At 50.6% G+C, this 15,000-nt stretch overlaps 9 protein-coding genes across 9 annotated transcripts in view, besides 13 other annotated features; all 9 read right to left on the reverse strand.

Moving 5' to 3' along the window:
* TraAM80_03689 (nucleoside 2-deoxyribosyltransferase) lies at nucleotides 1–351 on the reverse strand (the record flags this gene model as incomplete). The annotated part of the gene is made up of 1 exon (XM_029380642.1): nucleotides 1–351. A coding segment is annotated over one exon (351 nt), but the record flags the coding sequence as incomplete, so codon positions are not given.
* A 316-nt stretch (nucleotides 352–667) lies between these two features.
* Nucleotides 668–699: a microsatellite.
* Nucleotides 700–1,017: 318 nt separating this feature from the next.
* Nucleotides 1,018–1,047: a microsatellite.
* Nucleotides 1,048–1,449: 402 nt separating this feature from the next.
* Nucleotides 1,450–1,469: a microsatellite.
* A 282-nt stretch (nucleotides 1,470–1,751) lies between these two features.
* TraAM80_03690 (multidrug resistance protein, MATE family) lies at nucleotides 1,752–4,268 on the reverse strand (the record flags this gene model as incomplete). Its single annotated transcript, XM_029380643.1, has 1 exon — nucleotides 1,752–4,268. One exon carries the CDS (start codon nucleotides 4,266–4,268, stop codon nucleotides 1,752–1,754), a length of 2,517 nt encoding a protein of 838 aa, XP_029239437.1.
* Nucleotides 4,269–4,394: 126 nt separating this feature from the next.
* Nucleotides 4,395–4,440: a microsatellite.
* Nucleotides 4,441–4,918: 478 nt separating this feature from the next.
* Nucleotides 4,919–4,961: a sequence feature (A-rich).
* Nucleotides 4,962–5,198: 237 nt separating this feature from the next.
* Nucleotides 5,199–5,266: a microsatellite.
* Nucleotides 5,267–5,305: 39 nt separating this feature from the next.
* Nucleotides 5,306–6,220, reverse strand: TraAM80_03691 (putative calcium uniporter protein, mitochondrial; the record flags this gene model as incomplete). The annotated part of the gene is made up of 1 exon (XM_029380644.1): nucleotides 5,306–6,220. The coding sequence occupies one exon, from the start codon at nucleotides 6,218–6,220 to the stop codon at nucleotides 5,306–5,308; it is 915 nt and encodes a 304-aa protein (XP_029239438.1).
* Nucleotides 6,221–6,290: 70 nt separating this feature from the next.
* Nucleotides 6,291–6,322: a microsatellite.
* Nucleotides 6,323–6,715: 393 nt separating this feature from the next.
* Nucleotides 6,716–6,779: a sequence feature (A-rich).
* A 739-nt stretch (nucleotides 6,780–7,518) lies between these two features.
* On the reverse strand, nucleotides 7,519–7,836 carry TraAM80_03692 (uncharacterized protein; the record flags this gene model as incomplete). The annotated part of the gene is made up of 1 exon (XM_029380645.1): nucleotides 7,519–7,836. One exon carries the CDS (start codon nucleotides 7,834–7,836, stop codon nucleotides 7,519–7,521), a length of 318 nt encoding a protein of 105 aa, XP_029239439.1.
* A 141-nt stretch (nucleotides 7,837–7,977) lies between these two features.
* Nucleotides 7,978–8,019: a microsatellite.
* A 125-nt stretch (nucleotides 8,020–8,144) lies between these two features.
* Nucleotides 8,145–8,197: a sequence feature (GA-rich).
* Nucleotides 8,198–8,318: 121 nt separating this feature from the next.
* Nucleotides 8,319–8,365: a sequence feature (A-rich).
* Nucleotides 8,366–8,626: 261 nt separating this feature from the next.
* TraAM80_03693 (diagnostic antigen) lies at nucleotides 8,627–8,971 on the reverse strand (the record flags this gene model as incomplete). Its single annotated transcript, XM_029380646.1, has 1 exon — nucleotides 8,627–8,971. The coding sequence occupies one exon, from the start codon at nucleotides 8,969–8,971 to the stop codon at nucleotides 8,627–8,629; it is 345 nt and encodes a 114-aa protein (XP_029239440.1).
* Nucleotides 8,972–9,073: 102 nt separating this feature from the next.
* Nucleotides 9,074–9,172: a microsatellite.
* A 716-nt stretch (nucleotides 9,173–9,888) lies between these two features.
* TraAM80_03694 (NADH-ubiquinone oxidoreductase 20 kDa subunit, mitochondrial precursor) lies at nucleotides 9,889–10,497 on the reverse strand (the record flags this gene model as incomplete). Its single annotated transcript, XM_029380647.1, has 1 exon — nucleotides 9,889–10,497. One exon carries the CDS (start codon nucleotides 10,495–10,497, stop codon nucleotides 9,889–9,891), a length of 609 nt encoding a protein of 202 aa, XP_029239441.1.
* A 339-nt stretch (nucleotides 10,498–10,836) lies between these two features.
* Nucleotides 10,837–10,874: a sequence feature (A-rich).
* An 81-nt stretch (nucleotides 10,875–10,955) lies between these two features.
* TraAM80_03695 (reductase) lies at nucleotides 10,956–11,933 on the reverse strand (the record flags this gene model as incomplete). Its single annotated transcript, XM_029380648.1, has 1 exon — nucleotides 10,956–11,933. One exon carries the CDS (start codon nucleotides 11,931–11,933, stop codon nucleotides 10,956–10,958), a length of 978 nt encoding a protein of 325 aa, XP_029239442.1.
* A 715-nt stretch (nucleotides 11,934–12,648) lies between these two features.
* TraAM80_03696 (ubiquilin) lies at nucleotides 12,649–13,788 on the reverse strand (the record flags this gene model as incomplete). The annotated part of the gene is made up of 1 exon (XM_029380649.1): nucleotides 12,649–13,788. One exon carries the CDS (start codon nucleotides 13,786–13,788, stop codon nucleotides 12,649–12,651), a length of 1,140 nt encoding a protein of 379 aa, XP_029239443.1.
* A 221-nt stretch (nucleotides 13,789–14,009) lies between these two features.
* Nucleotides 14,010–15,000, reverse strand: part of TraAM80_03697 (uncharacterized protein) — a gene marked incomplete at both ends in the record, with an annotated part of 1,215 nt that continues 224 nt past the window's right edge. Inside the window, one exon of the mRNA XM_029380650.1 lies at nucleotides 14,010–15,000. This exon is cut by the window's right edge and continues 224 nt beyond it. Within this exon, the coding sequence (XP_029239444.1) occupies nucleotides 14,010–15,000 (991 nt within the window).

The following is a 15,000-nucleotide window of genomic DNA, read 5'->3' on the forward strand; positions in this document are numbered from 1 at the left end:
TGTCATCCCGGCCGCGTCACACGCACCGCCGTACTTCTCCCTCATTGAACGTCGATCGGAAGTGAAGACCAGCAGCGTCTTTCCCAGGGCAGCAGCGTAGCCCACCTCAAACGCGGTCCCGCAGTCCGGCTCATGCGAGCGAAAGGGCGAGAGGTCCGCAATGACGGCGTCACACTGCCTTATCATCTCCATGTTCTTTGCCCGTATCTCGGCGGCCCCCGTGGCCTCGTTGTCCACGGGAATCAGTGGTGTGGCGCCGTGCACCCTCAGCAACCTGCGCACATGCTCGTAGTACGCGGCCCCCATGTCCGCGTTAAACACCGCGGGGCCTGCAATGTAGATTTTGCTCATGGCGGAGGAGCCTTCGTGGCTTCTTTGCTTTGGCCTATCCAAACTTGAAAACAAAGGGCATAGAAAGGGGGGCATCACGTAAAGACGCCGTGGCAGCAGAGCGGAGGCACAAGAGGCACCACTCGCAGAGGAGAAGTGTTGCCTACAAAAAACAGAATAAAAAACGATTATCCAGTTACACACACACACAGTGACGCACGCGGCGAAGATGCAGGACGGAAGTGAGGGAGATTACTACTCGAGCTGTAGCACAGCCCAAGCAGCGACAGACCGCTGAGCACGTGGTAAAGCCGAAAACACAACAAAATACGCGCCTGGTGGCGGTTGGGTGGGTGGGTGGTGTGTGGGCCTTTGCTCCTTCTCCCCACACAAGGAAAGAGCAAAACAAGGAGATCGTAGTTTGGCTCAGCGAACGCATCCCCCCCCACCTCGGAGGAAGCCCACCAAACACCCACACACACCAGTACACCAATTGCTGCGGAAAACAATCTACAAAAACTGAGGCATCGCCGTGAACCCACAACGTGGCAGCCGTTAAAGACCCCGCAACCGCCCCTCCCCCTCGCATGACGAGCCGCTTCCACCACGCCACCAGAACTGAAGTCACAACCCCTCCACGCGCCATCCGCGGGATTGCTATGCGATCGCACGCATGCAAAAAAAAAAACACACACACAAAAAAACACGCACACCCACGCCATGGGCGTTAGAGAGGGTGCAATACCACGCCCGATTGCCGCATCAAGGCCCGCTGCCCCACCTTTAGTGGCGTCACCCTGCAACGCGGCAGTTCCCGTACAGACGCCAATGCGTTGAGCCAAACGCTCTGCGCACGTCGACAAAGCAGGAGGAGCCACCCGTGCTTCCGCCTGCATGGGAAAAAAGTTGCGGGAGCTTCGCAGTGGTGCCCCCCCCCCGCCACCTTGACACACTTTGCAGCTGGAATAAGCAAAGCATTCCCCCTACCGTGCGAAGCCACGTCTTTAATGAGGCAACTCGTCGAGTGCCTGTGACAGGAACAAGGTCAAGGTAGCTGCGGCCAGTGTGAAGCCAGCAAAGCGCACCACTTTGCCACAAGCAGCGGAGTTGCGCCACTACAAAAAAAAAAAAAAAAGAAACGAACCCCCCTGTGCATCCTTTGGACGCCCACTACACGTCCGCCATGCTTCAAAAAACTGACCAAACAACCAAGGATAAAAGAAACTGACCCCGCTGCCTTCCAGCGCAGCAAAGTTGAAACTATACATAAAATTATGGGCAAATAAACAGGACCAATGCATGAGGTACAAATACATTTATTGAGCCAAGTCTTGAAGCATACTCCTCCATGTCCCAAAGATAAAATAGCAACAAATATAATTAATAGGAAAGAGTGGGGCACAGTAAAACTAATTCCTCGCTTACCTCGTTGTAAAACAATGCGGTGGTGCCTTCAGTCGTCGATCACCTGTCGCGAGTCGTACGCCAAAGTCTGACAAGCACACAGGAATCCCCGAGCGACGAAGCACATCATCACTCATTGAAACTACCTCTTCTTCGTTTTCCTCTTCCTCCTCCTCATCTTCGCTGAGACTATTTTCTGCAAGAAGAAAGGAATCACATACCGACTGGTAGTTCATCGTACAGGCGGTCATCACCATCGCTGGTGCCTCAATGCACAACCCAATGGTCATGCCAAGGCAAACCCCAAAGACACCGTACTGCAGGTACAATCCAAGGAAAAACACCATGGGAATACCCACACCCCACAGAGACAACAACAAAATAAGGGCACCCAAATAATTTTTGCCTAACCCACTAAAAATACCTTGGAAGGTGAACTGCACCGCATCAGCGGTGTGAAAGAGTGGGAGTAAAAAAAGGGTCTCACGTGCTAGCTTAAGTGTTTCACCCTTGGTTCCAAACAGGCCCATAAAAAAATCAAAAAAACAATACAACGCGGCAGAGTTGACAGCACTAACCACCAATACAGCGACTATGGCAACTTCAACATATGTCCGGGCATTCTTTGGTTCATTGCTGCCGACGCAACGACCAATATTGGCACACGCGCCGGCACTCAGACCACCTGCCAAGGCGGCAAAAATAAAAAGCACATTCATAATACTTGACCATGCGGCACCGGATTGCTCCCCAAAATAGGCACATAACAAAACAGTTACATCAAATGAGGATGCCTCGGCGGCAACAAAGATAGCACTTGGAATAGCCAGTCCCAAATACCCTTTTACATCAGCTGGATTTAGGGCCTCCAAGATACGTAGGCTCCCAAGCGTGTGTCTTGTCTGCGGGACACATAGTGTCAGAACAATGATGACAGCCAGTTGAAACCAAGCCGTAATGCACATGCCAACCATCGAGTATCGGACTCCCATGGGTGTCAGTTTCATCTGCACCAATGGGGTGATAATAATTCCGGCAGTTAGCGCAATCAGTGGCATATGGGGCCGCATCTGGTTGCTGAGAAATTTATTGAAGGCACTAAATATTAGCACAGGCAACAAAAACAAGGGCATGTAGTGCAAAAAGTCCTTCGCCACACTTGTGATGGCTTCGCCATAGACCTGTTCAAGGATAAAATCCGCGTTGTACAATATCACACATTCTGGGGCAATAAATACCAAATTGATGAGTATGCCGCGTTGTAATAGAAGTCCCAGCTCCTGGCTATTTGGATCTCGCCCGTATTCGTGCGAGCACAATGTATCCATGGCAAATGTCATGCCAATCATTGGGTATAGCACAAAGGTGCTTAAAGTGAAGTATCCAACAGAGGCCCCGGAAAGAGATAACTCGCCCAAGTAGCTTCCAATAAAAGCCAATGGGATAATAGAAAGGGCAAACGCAAAGCCAATGGCCAGGGCAGCAGGAGCAGCAAAGGCCACAAGATGCATTACCGCATCCTTGTAGCTAACCTCTACTTCCGCCTCTTCCTCCCTCTCTTCATACCCGTCGGCATCAAAGGAGGTATCAACATGCTTGATAGCAACATGCTCGGAAAAGAAAATACGCTGGCTACTCGCCTTATCATGGTTTTCAAGATCTGTCGTGGGATCTGGTGAAGGTTGTGGCATTGGAGCCAGAGGAACAACAACGCCCTCTTTTCTTGCGGGCAGCCTAGCTTCCTTTGGCATTTGCACACCTTTCCCATCCTGCGTGGCCACCAGGTTCTTTTCAAGGTTATCAACGCTGTCAGAGTAACGCAACTGTCGCGGTGAGAGACCACCACTCTCGTATTTTAACGCTGTGAGTTCTGAAACTGCCCCTACAACCCCAGTCTTCTCAGCGTTTAAGACGGTATCGCTAGTGTTTGCAAGGGAGACATCCGCGGTTCGTGGTTGCGATTTTGCTGTAATCACTTCGACAGTAAATGAGGGACTCTCTTCTGAGACTTGACGGTCGCGAAGCAGCGGTGATGCCTTTTCCTTCTTCAGAGCACTTGGCGCGACGACATCCAGGTTGAGACGGTAGCTCGCCTTGTCCTTTTTTGCCGGCGGCACCTCCGCATTTGTCTGCGGTGAGACACTCGTGAGTCTCCACGCCGGGGGAAGCGCCAGGTTCTCCTGACGTCGCATGGGTGGCACAGGAAAAAGCGTCCCGTGACTTGACGTAAAGCTCCCATGGAAGAGCGTTTTTTTCGCCTCCTCCGCCAGCTTTGTGGCCTGTTGACTTACCGTTAATTCACGACTCCGCAGCGCAGAGCAGCGGAACGTGCCGAGGCTTGGAGCCCGAGTGACAGGCGTAGAGCTGGCCCGGCGCTGCGCCACGAGGGCGGTAGCACCGTACCACCGCCGCCCCACAGGACGCGTGCTACCCCGGCGATGTGGCAACAGCATCGATCCCTCATACTCCCCCACGCCTCGCATCCTTTTCAAGCTGCCCATAGGCCTCACACGGATAGGCGAGTATGGCTCCATACAGTTAGTTGTCTAACTATATGTATAAATTCTAGTATATGCAAGTATGAATAAATATGGATATGACTTACGACTGTCTATCTATCCTCTCTCGGTGTGTATGTAGCTCCTCCTTTGATGTTGTTTACACACACACACGCACACACAGAGAGAGAGAGAGAGAAACACACACCAGCACGAACGCAATGAGGGCCTTTAAGGTTGCTAACTGTCCCAATTTGGCTTTGACGCCCGTGATTTTTTTTAGTTTTAGTTTTAGTTTTTTCGTTTTTCTGTAGAAACAATTAAATGTATTTAATCTTTTTTGCGTAAACACTTTTTTTCTCAGCAGCGGATGCACGTGCCGCGCGAGGAAGAACGTCAAGTTTGTTTTCATCAACGCTGAAGCTGGGGGGTGGCGTCAGCCCACAGCCAGGCAGACAGACACATAGAGTAAGATAGTGACATTAACGAGCGGGAAGCATCAGCAAATGCTGAAGTTTATGCATGCAAGGCAGCCCAAAACCATCAACAAAACCAAAAAAAAAGACCAATAGAAAAGAACGCATGCCCGTCAAAGCCGGTCAAAGGTGAGTTTGGCTAGAAAAGAGCTGAAATCATGCGGAGAGGAAGTGCGTGAAGACACGGAGGACAACGCCAGCAAGCTGCCCAAAACAAAAAAACAAAAACAAAGTAATAAACAATAAACAAAAACATTGTTTTTTTTTTAATGATTTTGCCTCTAAATCGTTCAGGTGGTGTAGACAAGATTCTAAGAAGAGCAGCGAGGAGGCACTCGTCTGAGTGGGGAAGAAGAAGGGTCGGCTTGATCGCCCACTCACACCGCCCCATTAAGTGTGTGCCAACGCCGGCCACATGGCCAGGGCCACCACACACGGGAGAAACAAACAAAAGACACGTTTGTGACCAAATGCGCTGCGTACTCATCTCATATATATATATATATATATCAACATATGCAAATCAATAGGTAACCATCTGTATATAAATATATGTATGTGGTTATAGGCATCGCTGCAAGCACGGAAGGGACCTTGTTAGTGTTGCTTCATCCATGCCTTGATTTTCTCCAAGGTGCTTCGTTCCGCGTCGACTTTGTTGCAAAAGGTTTTATACTTGTCCCAGTCAAAGTCACGGGGCGCATACTGTTTCAGTTTTTTTGGTAGCATTGTTTGATCATAGTCTCTGTAGGTGTGCGACCGCCCATATCGGAGGAAATAGCCAAAGAAGAAGAGGGAGGTACCTGTCCCAAGGAAGTACGAGACAGGCTCCATGATGTCCCAGTCCAGATCAAAGAATGTAAGGCGTGAAATAATAGCCAACTGAGCTCCTGCAAAGCAGAGTGCCGCACCCCACACGCGTCTACGCCACCTGGCAGCTCGCATGACGGCGGGTTGCAGTTCCTGCCTCATCGCTGCCTCTTCAGCCTGTGCCGCCTCCAATCGCCTCGTGGCTTCCTCAATAAAGAAAAGCGAGGAAGGCCCCGTCGCCACCCCCGCCCCAACAAGGTCTTCGTGCATATGCACCAACTGGAGCGGCCGAAGATGCACTCCCTCCCCGTCAGAAATAGGGACGACAGTGCCAGCCTCCGCCAAGAGGCGCAGAGCCTCTTCACTATTTTCTATGTGGATTTCAGCACAATACTGGTCAAACACCGCCCGACTAATTACATTCGCGTTCTCGTTCACACCCACACCACAGGCCGAGACGGCACGCTGCTGCAGCGCCTGACGAAGCAACACCATCGGTGCAATATGTGCAAACTCCGCCGCCGTTAAAGTAGTAGAAGGCGGCGACGGCTTATGCTTCGTCAACGCCTCCTCGCCCGTCGTGCAAGTGCGTATCTTCGTGGATAAAGTTTGAGGGCCACTGACATCACCGCGACGTGTTTGTGAAACCAAATCGCGTGCCCATGCAGAGCACAGTTGTCGACTGGGCGCCCCCACGCGCATGCCACACTTGAGGCGTGCAACTCTAGGGGAAAGAACAATTCACGCACTCCACGCCGCACAAAGAGAAAGAAATAATAATAATAATAACAATAATAATAATAAAGATCAACATCTCATAAACATACATAACTTCATTCAAAAGCGACACATATCGCTCGTCAGAGACACAGTTCGCGCAATGAACACACATCCATACACGCACACAGGCACAGCGGATGAGGCAGTTACTTAATTCATCACATTTGTGGAAGGAGAGGAAATATCATGCGACTCTATTTACTCCTCTCTTCCTCTTTTTAATTTTTAATTTTTTTTTCCCGCTTGCTTGCCTTGTGTGTGTTTTTCTCCACAGCGCCCACCGTCGCGTTCCCTCCCCCCTCCCCAGTACTCAGTCCCTATAACAGAACCCAGATCCTGTTGGGCGCCGCCCTCGCTCGTCCGGCCCGCCTCTACCACGTCCTCCATTCAACCTGCCGCGGCAGGGGGGCCGGCGTAAAAAACAATGAAGAAAAGTCAACAAAAAAACAAAAGCCAAAAAAAAAAAAACAAAAAAAAACAATGATTGCCGTAATGCTGACGAGAAAAATGATGAGAAATAAATAACGTCTTTTGTGCGGGACGACAAGCTGACGGCAATGGAGCAATTTCCAGCAGAACCCACAACTTCTGCGCATCAGTCTTCCTTTAGGTTGCCCCAAATTCGTTGCTTTACCTGGTGATTATTACCGTCATTACTGCTCTTCCTTCATTGGCTCTATTTTTCCTTTTTGGTCACACACTCTTCTTTTCTTCCTTTGTCATTTTTCTCTTTTTGCTGAAGGGTCCCTCCATTGCCTTGCATTCCAGTTCGCTCGGGCACATACTACGTGGCAATTTTTGGCGTCACTACGTACCCCTCGCCTCCACTCCCGCCACGCCCATAGGAAACCCCCCCCCAAAAAAAAATCCAATAAAACCATTGATGCATGTGGGGTATGCATATATTCCTTCTGCTCCTCTCTCTTCGCCCTCCCCTACACCTGCGGCTGCCACTGCAGGAGAGGGCGGTCCTAAGAAGTAGTCGTATCGTCTGCTCCCCCGAAATGCAGGTACACATACACATGCAGATATACAGTTACACTTGTGGCTGTAGCTGTGGAGTAAATGAGAAAGCTCACAAGACCTAGGCACACGCACTATTGTGCGCAACTGTAAACAAAAAAAAAGCGCATTTCACTCCTTTTTAGTCCCTCTCATTTTTTTTTCTTTTTTTTCTTATACTTAGATGTAGATTTTATTTCCCTCCTACCTGTTTGTCTCTATAGGTGAGGACGCCCATTCGCATAAAAGTTCACAGCCGTAGCCGGGGCAGTGGAAAAGGAAACAATATACTGCGTGATGTCCCGGTAGCGAGGGTGCGAGATGTACTCTCTCAAAAATTCCTCGCGCTCGTGGCGAGAAATGAGCACATGTGTGTACTTGCTCTTCAGGGCGTCGCCGTACTTTGTGAGGTGCACCTTATTCCCCCCGAAGTGCATGTCCACCACACCGGGGATCTCGCTGCGAGCGGCCAACAAGAGGCTTTCAAGCTTGTCTTCATCCATCCCGTCGCGTAGCTGGAAGAGCACGACACGCATAACCGAGGGCATGGCGAATGTATTGCGCGTGACGAGAGAGACTTTTTTTTTTCCAAGAAAAAATATTAAGGAAACGAGTCGCTTTGTTTCCCAGTAACTTCCTTCAATAGTAGAGTCCAAATAATGAAAATACCTTCGCAGTTGTTGTTTTGTTATTATTATTATTTTCTTCTTTTCTTTTTTGCCTCTGGTTATAAAGTCTATTTTTTGGTGGACAACTCCCAATTACGCCAGCTGGTATACCGGACTTCTGTGTGCATGCGGTTATGGGAGGCGGCGACAGCGGTGGCACAGCGGCGGGAGAAAAGAGGGGAAAAGGAAGAGGATGAAAAAGATAAAAAGGAAGGAGAACAGGTGGAGGCACAGACACACATGTCCCATGAAAAAAAAAAAAAACAGAAGTGTGGTGGCGGTGGCATGCGCCGCACGGTCGTTGGGAAACATTCGGGTGCCGTGGAACAAAACGCACGTCAGCGCACCAGAATAAAAAAAAAAAACAAAACAACAACAAGAAAAAAACAAAAAAAAATGCGCGTCGTATGTCTTACAGTTCTCTTTCTCTACGTTTTTATTCTTCTCACTTGCTTCATTTACTCCCTCCTCACCGCGCCCAATAACAATTATAAATAAATAAATAAATGATCCGGCCGTCCCTTCCTTCCTACCAGTTTTTAGTTAATGGGACCCCAAGTTCCACCAAGCATCATTACACACACGCACAGTGCTAGTAATCATTTGTCCATTTATGTGTAGAAACATTACAACGAAGCGTGTTGACGGCAACGAACACTTACTGCTTCGGATAGCCCAGCGCAAAGTCGACGCGAAGTGGCGGCCTTGTCATGGATGTCTTCAGCAGACTTACGAGGGCAAGATGATCCGGGTGCTCGGCGTACACCTTCAGGTGGGTGGCGTCCAGGTGCTTCGACACCAGACAGTGCGTGTAGCCATTGCTGGAGTCAACGTAGTCGGGGTACAAGTTTCGGCCGGCCGGCCCAAAGTTCAGCTCCAAGAGGCCAGGCACCTTCTCGCGAAGCACGTTGAGGTGATGCAGAAGAACGTCATCGGGAAGCACCATTGCCACCTTCGCGGCGTCCAGGCAAAAGAGGACCACATGGCAGATATTGGGCTGCATGTTGATAACTTGGGTAATGAATAAACGGTAACACTCGCTAGAGAAGCTCAGCTGCCACGCGCCGCCAACAACATCGCAGACGACGCGTACAAGAGAAGCCACACAAACACGATAAAAAAAACAAAAACAACAACAACATCAGCAAAAAACAACAACAACATCAGCAAAAAACACCCATAAATCAAGCAAACAACGAAACAAAGAAGAGGAGACAAGTGAGTCAATGCAGAAAGTGCAAAGTGAAGCAAGTGGGTTTGTTGCTGCATCCGCAAAAATGTCCTCAACACGTATCTGTTCCTTTTTTTTTTTTTGCTTCTTCTTCCCCAAGAGACGGGCCATCATGAGCCCATGTGCTTTTCCGCGCTCTCGTTCCTTCATCATTTTCGTTGCTTTTTCCCCTTCCCTTTTCCCTTCCTTGCTACTCTGGCCACTCACTTCCGTGCCAATTCACCCACTTACGGAAGGGCAACACACACACTGGCAAGGATGCAGGGAAACAAAAGGAAGACTTGAACGCCTTTTGTATTTCTACTTCTCCCACCCCTTTGTGTTTTATCTCTAGACAAGCGGTCTACTGTGCAAGCGTGCAGTGACAATGGTCGCCCGTGCAGCCGCAACTACTCCCCCCGTTCCCCCCTTTCCCTTTCGTCCAACATGTTTTTTTGTTTTTGTTAGCTCGCCGTTGAAGTTCTTCCTTTTTCCTTCGTAATCTGCTCGTGTGTGTGCGGCAATTCCAAATAAACTTTTTGTTTGCTTGTTTTTTTTTGCTTCAGGGAGAGAAAAGGAAGTTTTCTGCACACCTTCCATCCCTCCCCACGCTCTGTGGAGGGACGCTGCTCTTGAGGTTCAGCAACACGGCACACAGGCTACACCGGTGCGAGAGATCGCGGCAGCAGGATAAGGAGCAGCCCTCCGCCTTAGCCGCGAACAGAGTATTTTTGGATCTCGTGCCAGTGAATCTTCTTATGCAGCGTATGCAAACAAAAGACGAGGCTCTCTGCAGAGGGCGGGCAACCAGGGATCCAGAAATCCACTGAAATAGCCCGCTCGCACCCACGCAGCACGGCGTATGAAAAGTGATAGTAACCACCGCCGCTGGCGCAGCTCCCCATGGAGATGACCCATTTTGGATTTACCATCTTCACATAAATGTTGTGCAGCAGGGGCGCCATTTTGTTTGTCACAGTGCCGGAGAAGATGATGATCTCCGCCCGGCGAGGCGTGGGGCGCAGGACGATACCAAAGCGATCCAAGTCGTAACGTGAGGCATACGCGTGCATCATCTCCACAGCGCAGCACGCCAGCCCAAACGTGAGCCGCCACGGCGAGTACGCCAAGCACCACTCTGTTAAGTCATGCAGCGTCATCTGCGCGTACTGAAGGGCGTTGTTGGGTTTGCAGGTGCCAAGCTTATGCAGCAGTATCTTTTTTCCCCCCCGTTTGAGATCCAGGCGATGCGACCACTCCGGACTCCCACGCGAGATCATCGCGCGTCCAGTGAGACCGCAACGCGTAAGGCGCAACATTGCGTGTTTTCTACCTACTTGCCTCTCTTCCTCTTAACCTGTTGACGCGACTTCCTTCCTTGCGTTTTCCCCCACCTGGTGGGCCCGTCGCTTTCCTCAACCTGCGTCTGCACACCGCGACTCAAAGGGAGACGGGGAGACAACGACAAGAAGCAAAAAAAAAAAAACAAGCAACCTCAAATGGAGCGCACACGCACACACGCAAACACACCGTAGGGAGGAGACGCAGCTGCAAGAGTCCACAAAGCCACCAGGATAAAAATGTTGCGCTGAGGACCAACCGCTACACCATTGTCGCTCCACACAGCCGCTTATTCATCAGCCACCGCATCGGGGGGGAAAAAAAAAACAACAAAACTAAATAAGTAAAACAAAAATACGCCTCATATCTTCCAATTGCCCCCGTTATTATATATACGCTGTTTGCGCGGCGGCGGCTTCTGCACTTTCCTTGCTGTTTAGAAACGATAAATGTCACTGTCCTTGTACCCGAGCTCACCCAGGATACCACCAAGCGCAACCAAGTTATTGAGGTCTGGTGCAAGGGGCTGAATATTTACCCCACTCGACATGGCGTTCATTGTCTCCATAGGTGTACCTGCCACATGATTCAGCAGCTGGTCGGGACCGCAAATCATGATGATCTTGTTCTCCTCCTCTACTGCGGGCATCGTTTGCTGCACCATCTCCTTGGTGACATAACCGACAAAATGCTTCCAGTTCTCCGGGTCCACGGGCTGGTCCACTGTGTAGTGGACCTTAAACCGCTCGGGGTAACGCACCGATAAATCATCAAAAAGACCCTTAAGTAATATGTGCTTCTCGGTGCGATTGCAAAACAAAAAAGATAGCTTTGTGTGATCCACAACGCCATCCTTCCACTTCTCCATTAAGCCATGGCGAATAATTTGCAACATCGGGGTAAAGCCAGTGCCGCCCGCAATCATGCCTACATGGCTCCACCTATTTGGTCTGTACTGCACCTTGAAGTTCACAGAGCGAAAGAGCAGTTTGTCCCCAACGTGCATGCCGAAAAGGTGGGTTGTCATGAGACCTCCCTGCTTGCGCTTCACAATGATGTCAAAATAACCTTTTGTGTGGTTAGCCGTAACCGGGGTGTAGAAGCGGTGACACTGCTCCGTCGGCTGAACCCCGTACTTGTAGCAGGCCTGCAGCGTCGAGCACGGCTTCAGATTAAACTCCTCATCAGCGTGAAGCAGGAACCGAAAAAGAGCGGTGTCGTGCGTGATGGGGATCACCTCACCGAGCTGGTATGGCTCGTAGCGCTGCGAAAAAACGGCGCCATCTTTTTTCTTGTTACGAAACTGAAGCGCGTTCTCGATGCTGCGGTAGCACTCAGCGGGGCACGGGTCACCCACGGAGCGCCGAAGCATCGCGCCTAACAAACCCGCTGCAAAGGCGGCAAAAAAGCGCATTCTGCTCAAGCTAGATGTAACGCAATCTACTTCTTGGTGCAAAGACACAGACGCAGGGATAGAAGAAGGCAAAAACAACAATAAATAGAAAAAAAAAACATCACACAGGCAAATATGCGTGTCTACCCTTTTTTTTTCCTTTTCTTCTCCCTCTCTCTGTCTCGGTGTGGACTCTAGAAGTTCTCTAAAACTTCGGCTGACTTCTCACCCTTACGTCTGTGGTGGGGATGCTTCGGCGTTCCAACAGAGCGCAGCAAAGCGAGAAGATGGAAAGCAGTTACAGCAGAGGAAAAAGAAAAAAAAGAGTTCCCACCAGAGAGACACGCACAGGGCAGCTTACGTAACGCGAGAGTGACATCCAATTCCTCATCCAGAAGTCTCACAGAAAGAAATAGCATCATCAGCAATTACTTTAGCCCACAATAACACAAAAAGCGCAGCTAATTTTTTTTTTAAAAAAAAACACGCACGAACACAGACAGAGAGACAAAATCGACAGTAATTAAGGTAGAAGCAAACAAAAAAAAAAAGATAAGAGCCACACGGTGCTCACCAAAAGGTGGCTCATGCGAAATGTAACTGGCCACAGTAATATAAGGCGAAACATCCACTGCACTCAATTGACAAGAAACAAAGCCCAAAAGTTTTTGTCTTTGTTTTCCTGGAGGAAATTAAGGTGAATGACCTTTGAAAAGGGTCGCAGAAGCGCTAAAATTCATGCATCCTTATCGGCAATATAGTTTACGGCCCCATCTATGTCTCCGTTGGATGCACGCAAGGCTTCTAAACACAGTGCCTCATTATCAAAACCCATTTCCCTTAATACAGCTAGCTGCGGCGCCCATTCTGCAGCAATCCTGGAAGTTTCTCCCGCCTGCGTGGAACCTGCGGGTTGTGCCTGCCCTCCCACGTTAGACGAAGTCGTTATCCATGACGGCAAAAACGAGGTTGAAGTATGCGGATTACCGTTAGCTAACAAAAATGGAAGATTACTGGGCAATCCAGCAAGGGGTGCTGCGCTTCCAGCATTATGGCCACCCCCGAATAAACTCAAAAGACCAGCTGGATTTTGGCTCATTAGGTTTGACTCTAATCTGCCCCCCGCACTGGAGGGTTGCTGCTCCCAGGGATTTGGCAAAGCCTCACTGTTCGCCTCCTTGTTTGGATCGGGGCGCGCCTGTGCCTCATCGACGCTATCAGAAGCACTAAGACCGGTAGTTTCCGTCAGGGCAGACATGTCATTCATATATTCCGACGTCATGCGTTCAAAAAGCTGCTCGCCGCCTGGCATGGCGCTCAGCTGCGCGAGCTGAAGTCCCATGCCTAGACTCAGCGAGCGCCGTTGGTCGGGGTCAATTTGTGACATCATCAACGTCTTCAGGGTCTCTGGGTCGCAGAAGTGCCGTTTTAGCTCAGGGTGTTTGTTTAGCATCTCCTTCAGGCCGGGGTTGATGGAAATCATCATGTCCAGCGTGGAGGGATCCCGCACCATGAGGTCAATGACGGGCTCCATCATCTTCGCCTGGGCACGTGCGTCCCTCTCATTTTCGTGGCCGGCCACCGACATTAACGCCGCCCGCATCGCCTCAGAGCTCGCCGATCCCGTCCTCAGCTTCTCTGAGACATGGGCAAAGAGTTTGCATGGGGTATCATCGGCTAGCGGATACAACTTCAACACCAACGCCCACGTGGCCGTGTCGTCCTCCAGCACATGACCCTGAAAAGTGAGACGAATCGTCTCTTCATCGGCGCCAATCATCTGCCCGATCAGCACACGTACCTCACCAACTCGCATATCATCTTCAATGAAAAGATCCACCTTCTCCGCGATGTTACTCACAACCTGAAACAACATCTTTTGCGCAGCCCTTCACCCTCTTTGTGTTCCCTCTACAGACTCAATAGTCGCGGACAAACTTGTGTTTTCTTCCTAGTTGCTAGTGCTGCGGGCATTGTTCAAAAATCAACAAAGATAGAAAGAGAATTCGATCACTGCCCCAGGAAACCATATATATATAATCCTACAGACGAATGCCGGAGTAACCAGGGAAAACGAGACCCACGAACACATTGTGACTATTGCAGTTGAGCAACCGGTAGGAGGTTGACGGTATCCATCAGCTCCCGCACGCCGCGTTCTGCTTCAAGCCGCTCCACGGGCAAAAAGAAGTTACTCCAGCACTCCTGAGGACTACTGCTAACAAGTGAAGCTGTAAGAAAGGCAAGCGACTTGGACGCCTCCACCAGGCCACAGTCATTTGCATCAAAAAGAAGACGCATCCGCGCAGCATCGTTTGGCAAGCGTCGCTCCACCGCATGCCCCACTGCGGAAAACCAGAATGCGGCACTGAGAGGGGTCGACGACCACGACGCATTCCACTCACGAAGAAGGCGTGTAGCGCTTATCAACGGAGGAGGAAGGGCAAATTTCAGCGCAGCCATCGAGTAACCAAAGGCGGGGCGCAGTGCCCTTCGTTGAAGCGGATCCACCTCCACCTGCAGCGCGCGCAGATTCGGTTCATCTCCGGCAAAAGAAATAAACGTGCGAACACGCCGTGTCTTGCTGGGGCAGCTTGTCGCGGAAGCTCTGCCGCAGGTAAAATCCACCGGCAGCGCAATCTCCAATAGGTCAGGGTCGTGTATGGCGCACCCCTTCTCCCGCAGCAAAAACGCGCCATCCAAAACCCTGGAGGCAAACTTCGGAACCTTCTGCCTCTGATAGTTAAACGTTTTACCCCCCACCGTTTGGCGCACCTTTGTGTCGCTAGAAAAGGGCGGTACCTGGGCAAACACCTGCGGCGCAACCACCCGACGGAGGTCGGGAGCTTCAAAGCCACCGACGTAAACCACGGCGTGAGGCGTCCAACACGGCATCCTCGGCAAGGAAGAGTCTTCCGAGTCATACCGCCATAGCTGACGACCCGCAACGAGCTGTGGAGGCCACCTGCGGTACAGTCGGCTCCAGACGTCCGCGAGCTCAGAAGAACACGACGTGGAGGTGGGACCATTCCTTGCCTGTAGGTATGCACTGTGCAATGATACCGGAAACTTGTTCACCAGCAGTTTT

The sequence above is a fragment of the Trypanosoma rangeli genome (genome assembly GCF_003719475.1).
Source record: "Trypanosoma rangeli strain AM80 chromosome Unknown Tra_15.4_contig_00099, whole genome shotgun sequence".
In the NCBI taxonomy this organism is placed as follows: Eukaryota; Euglenozoa; class Kinetoplastea; order Trypanosomatida; family Trypanosomatidae; genus Trypanosoma; species Trypanosoma rangeli.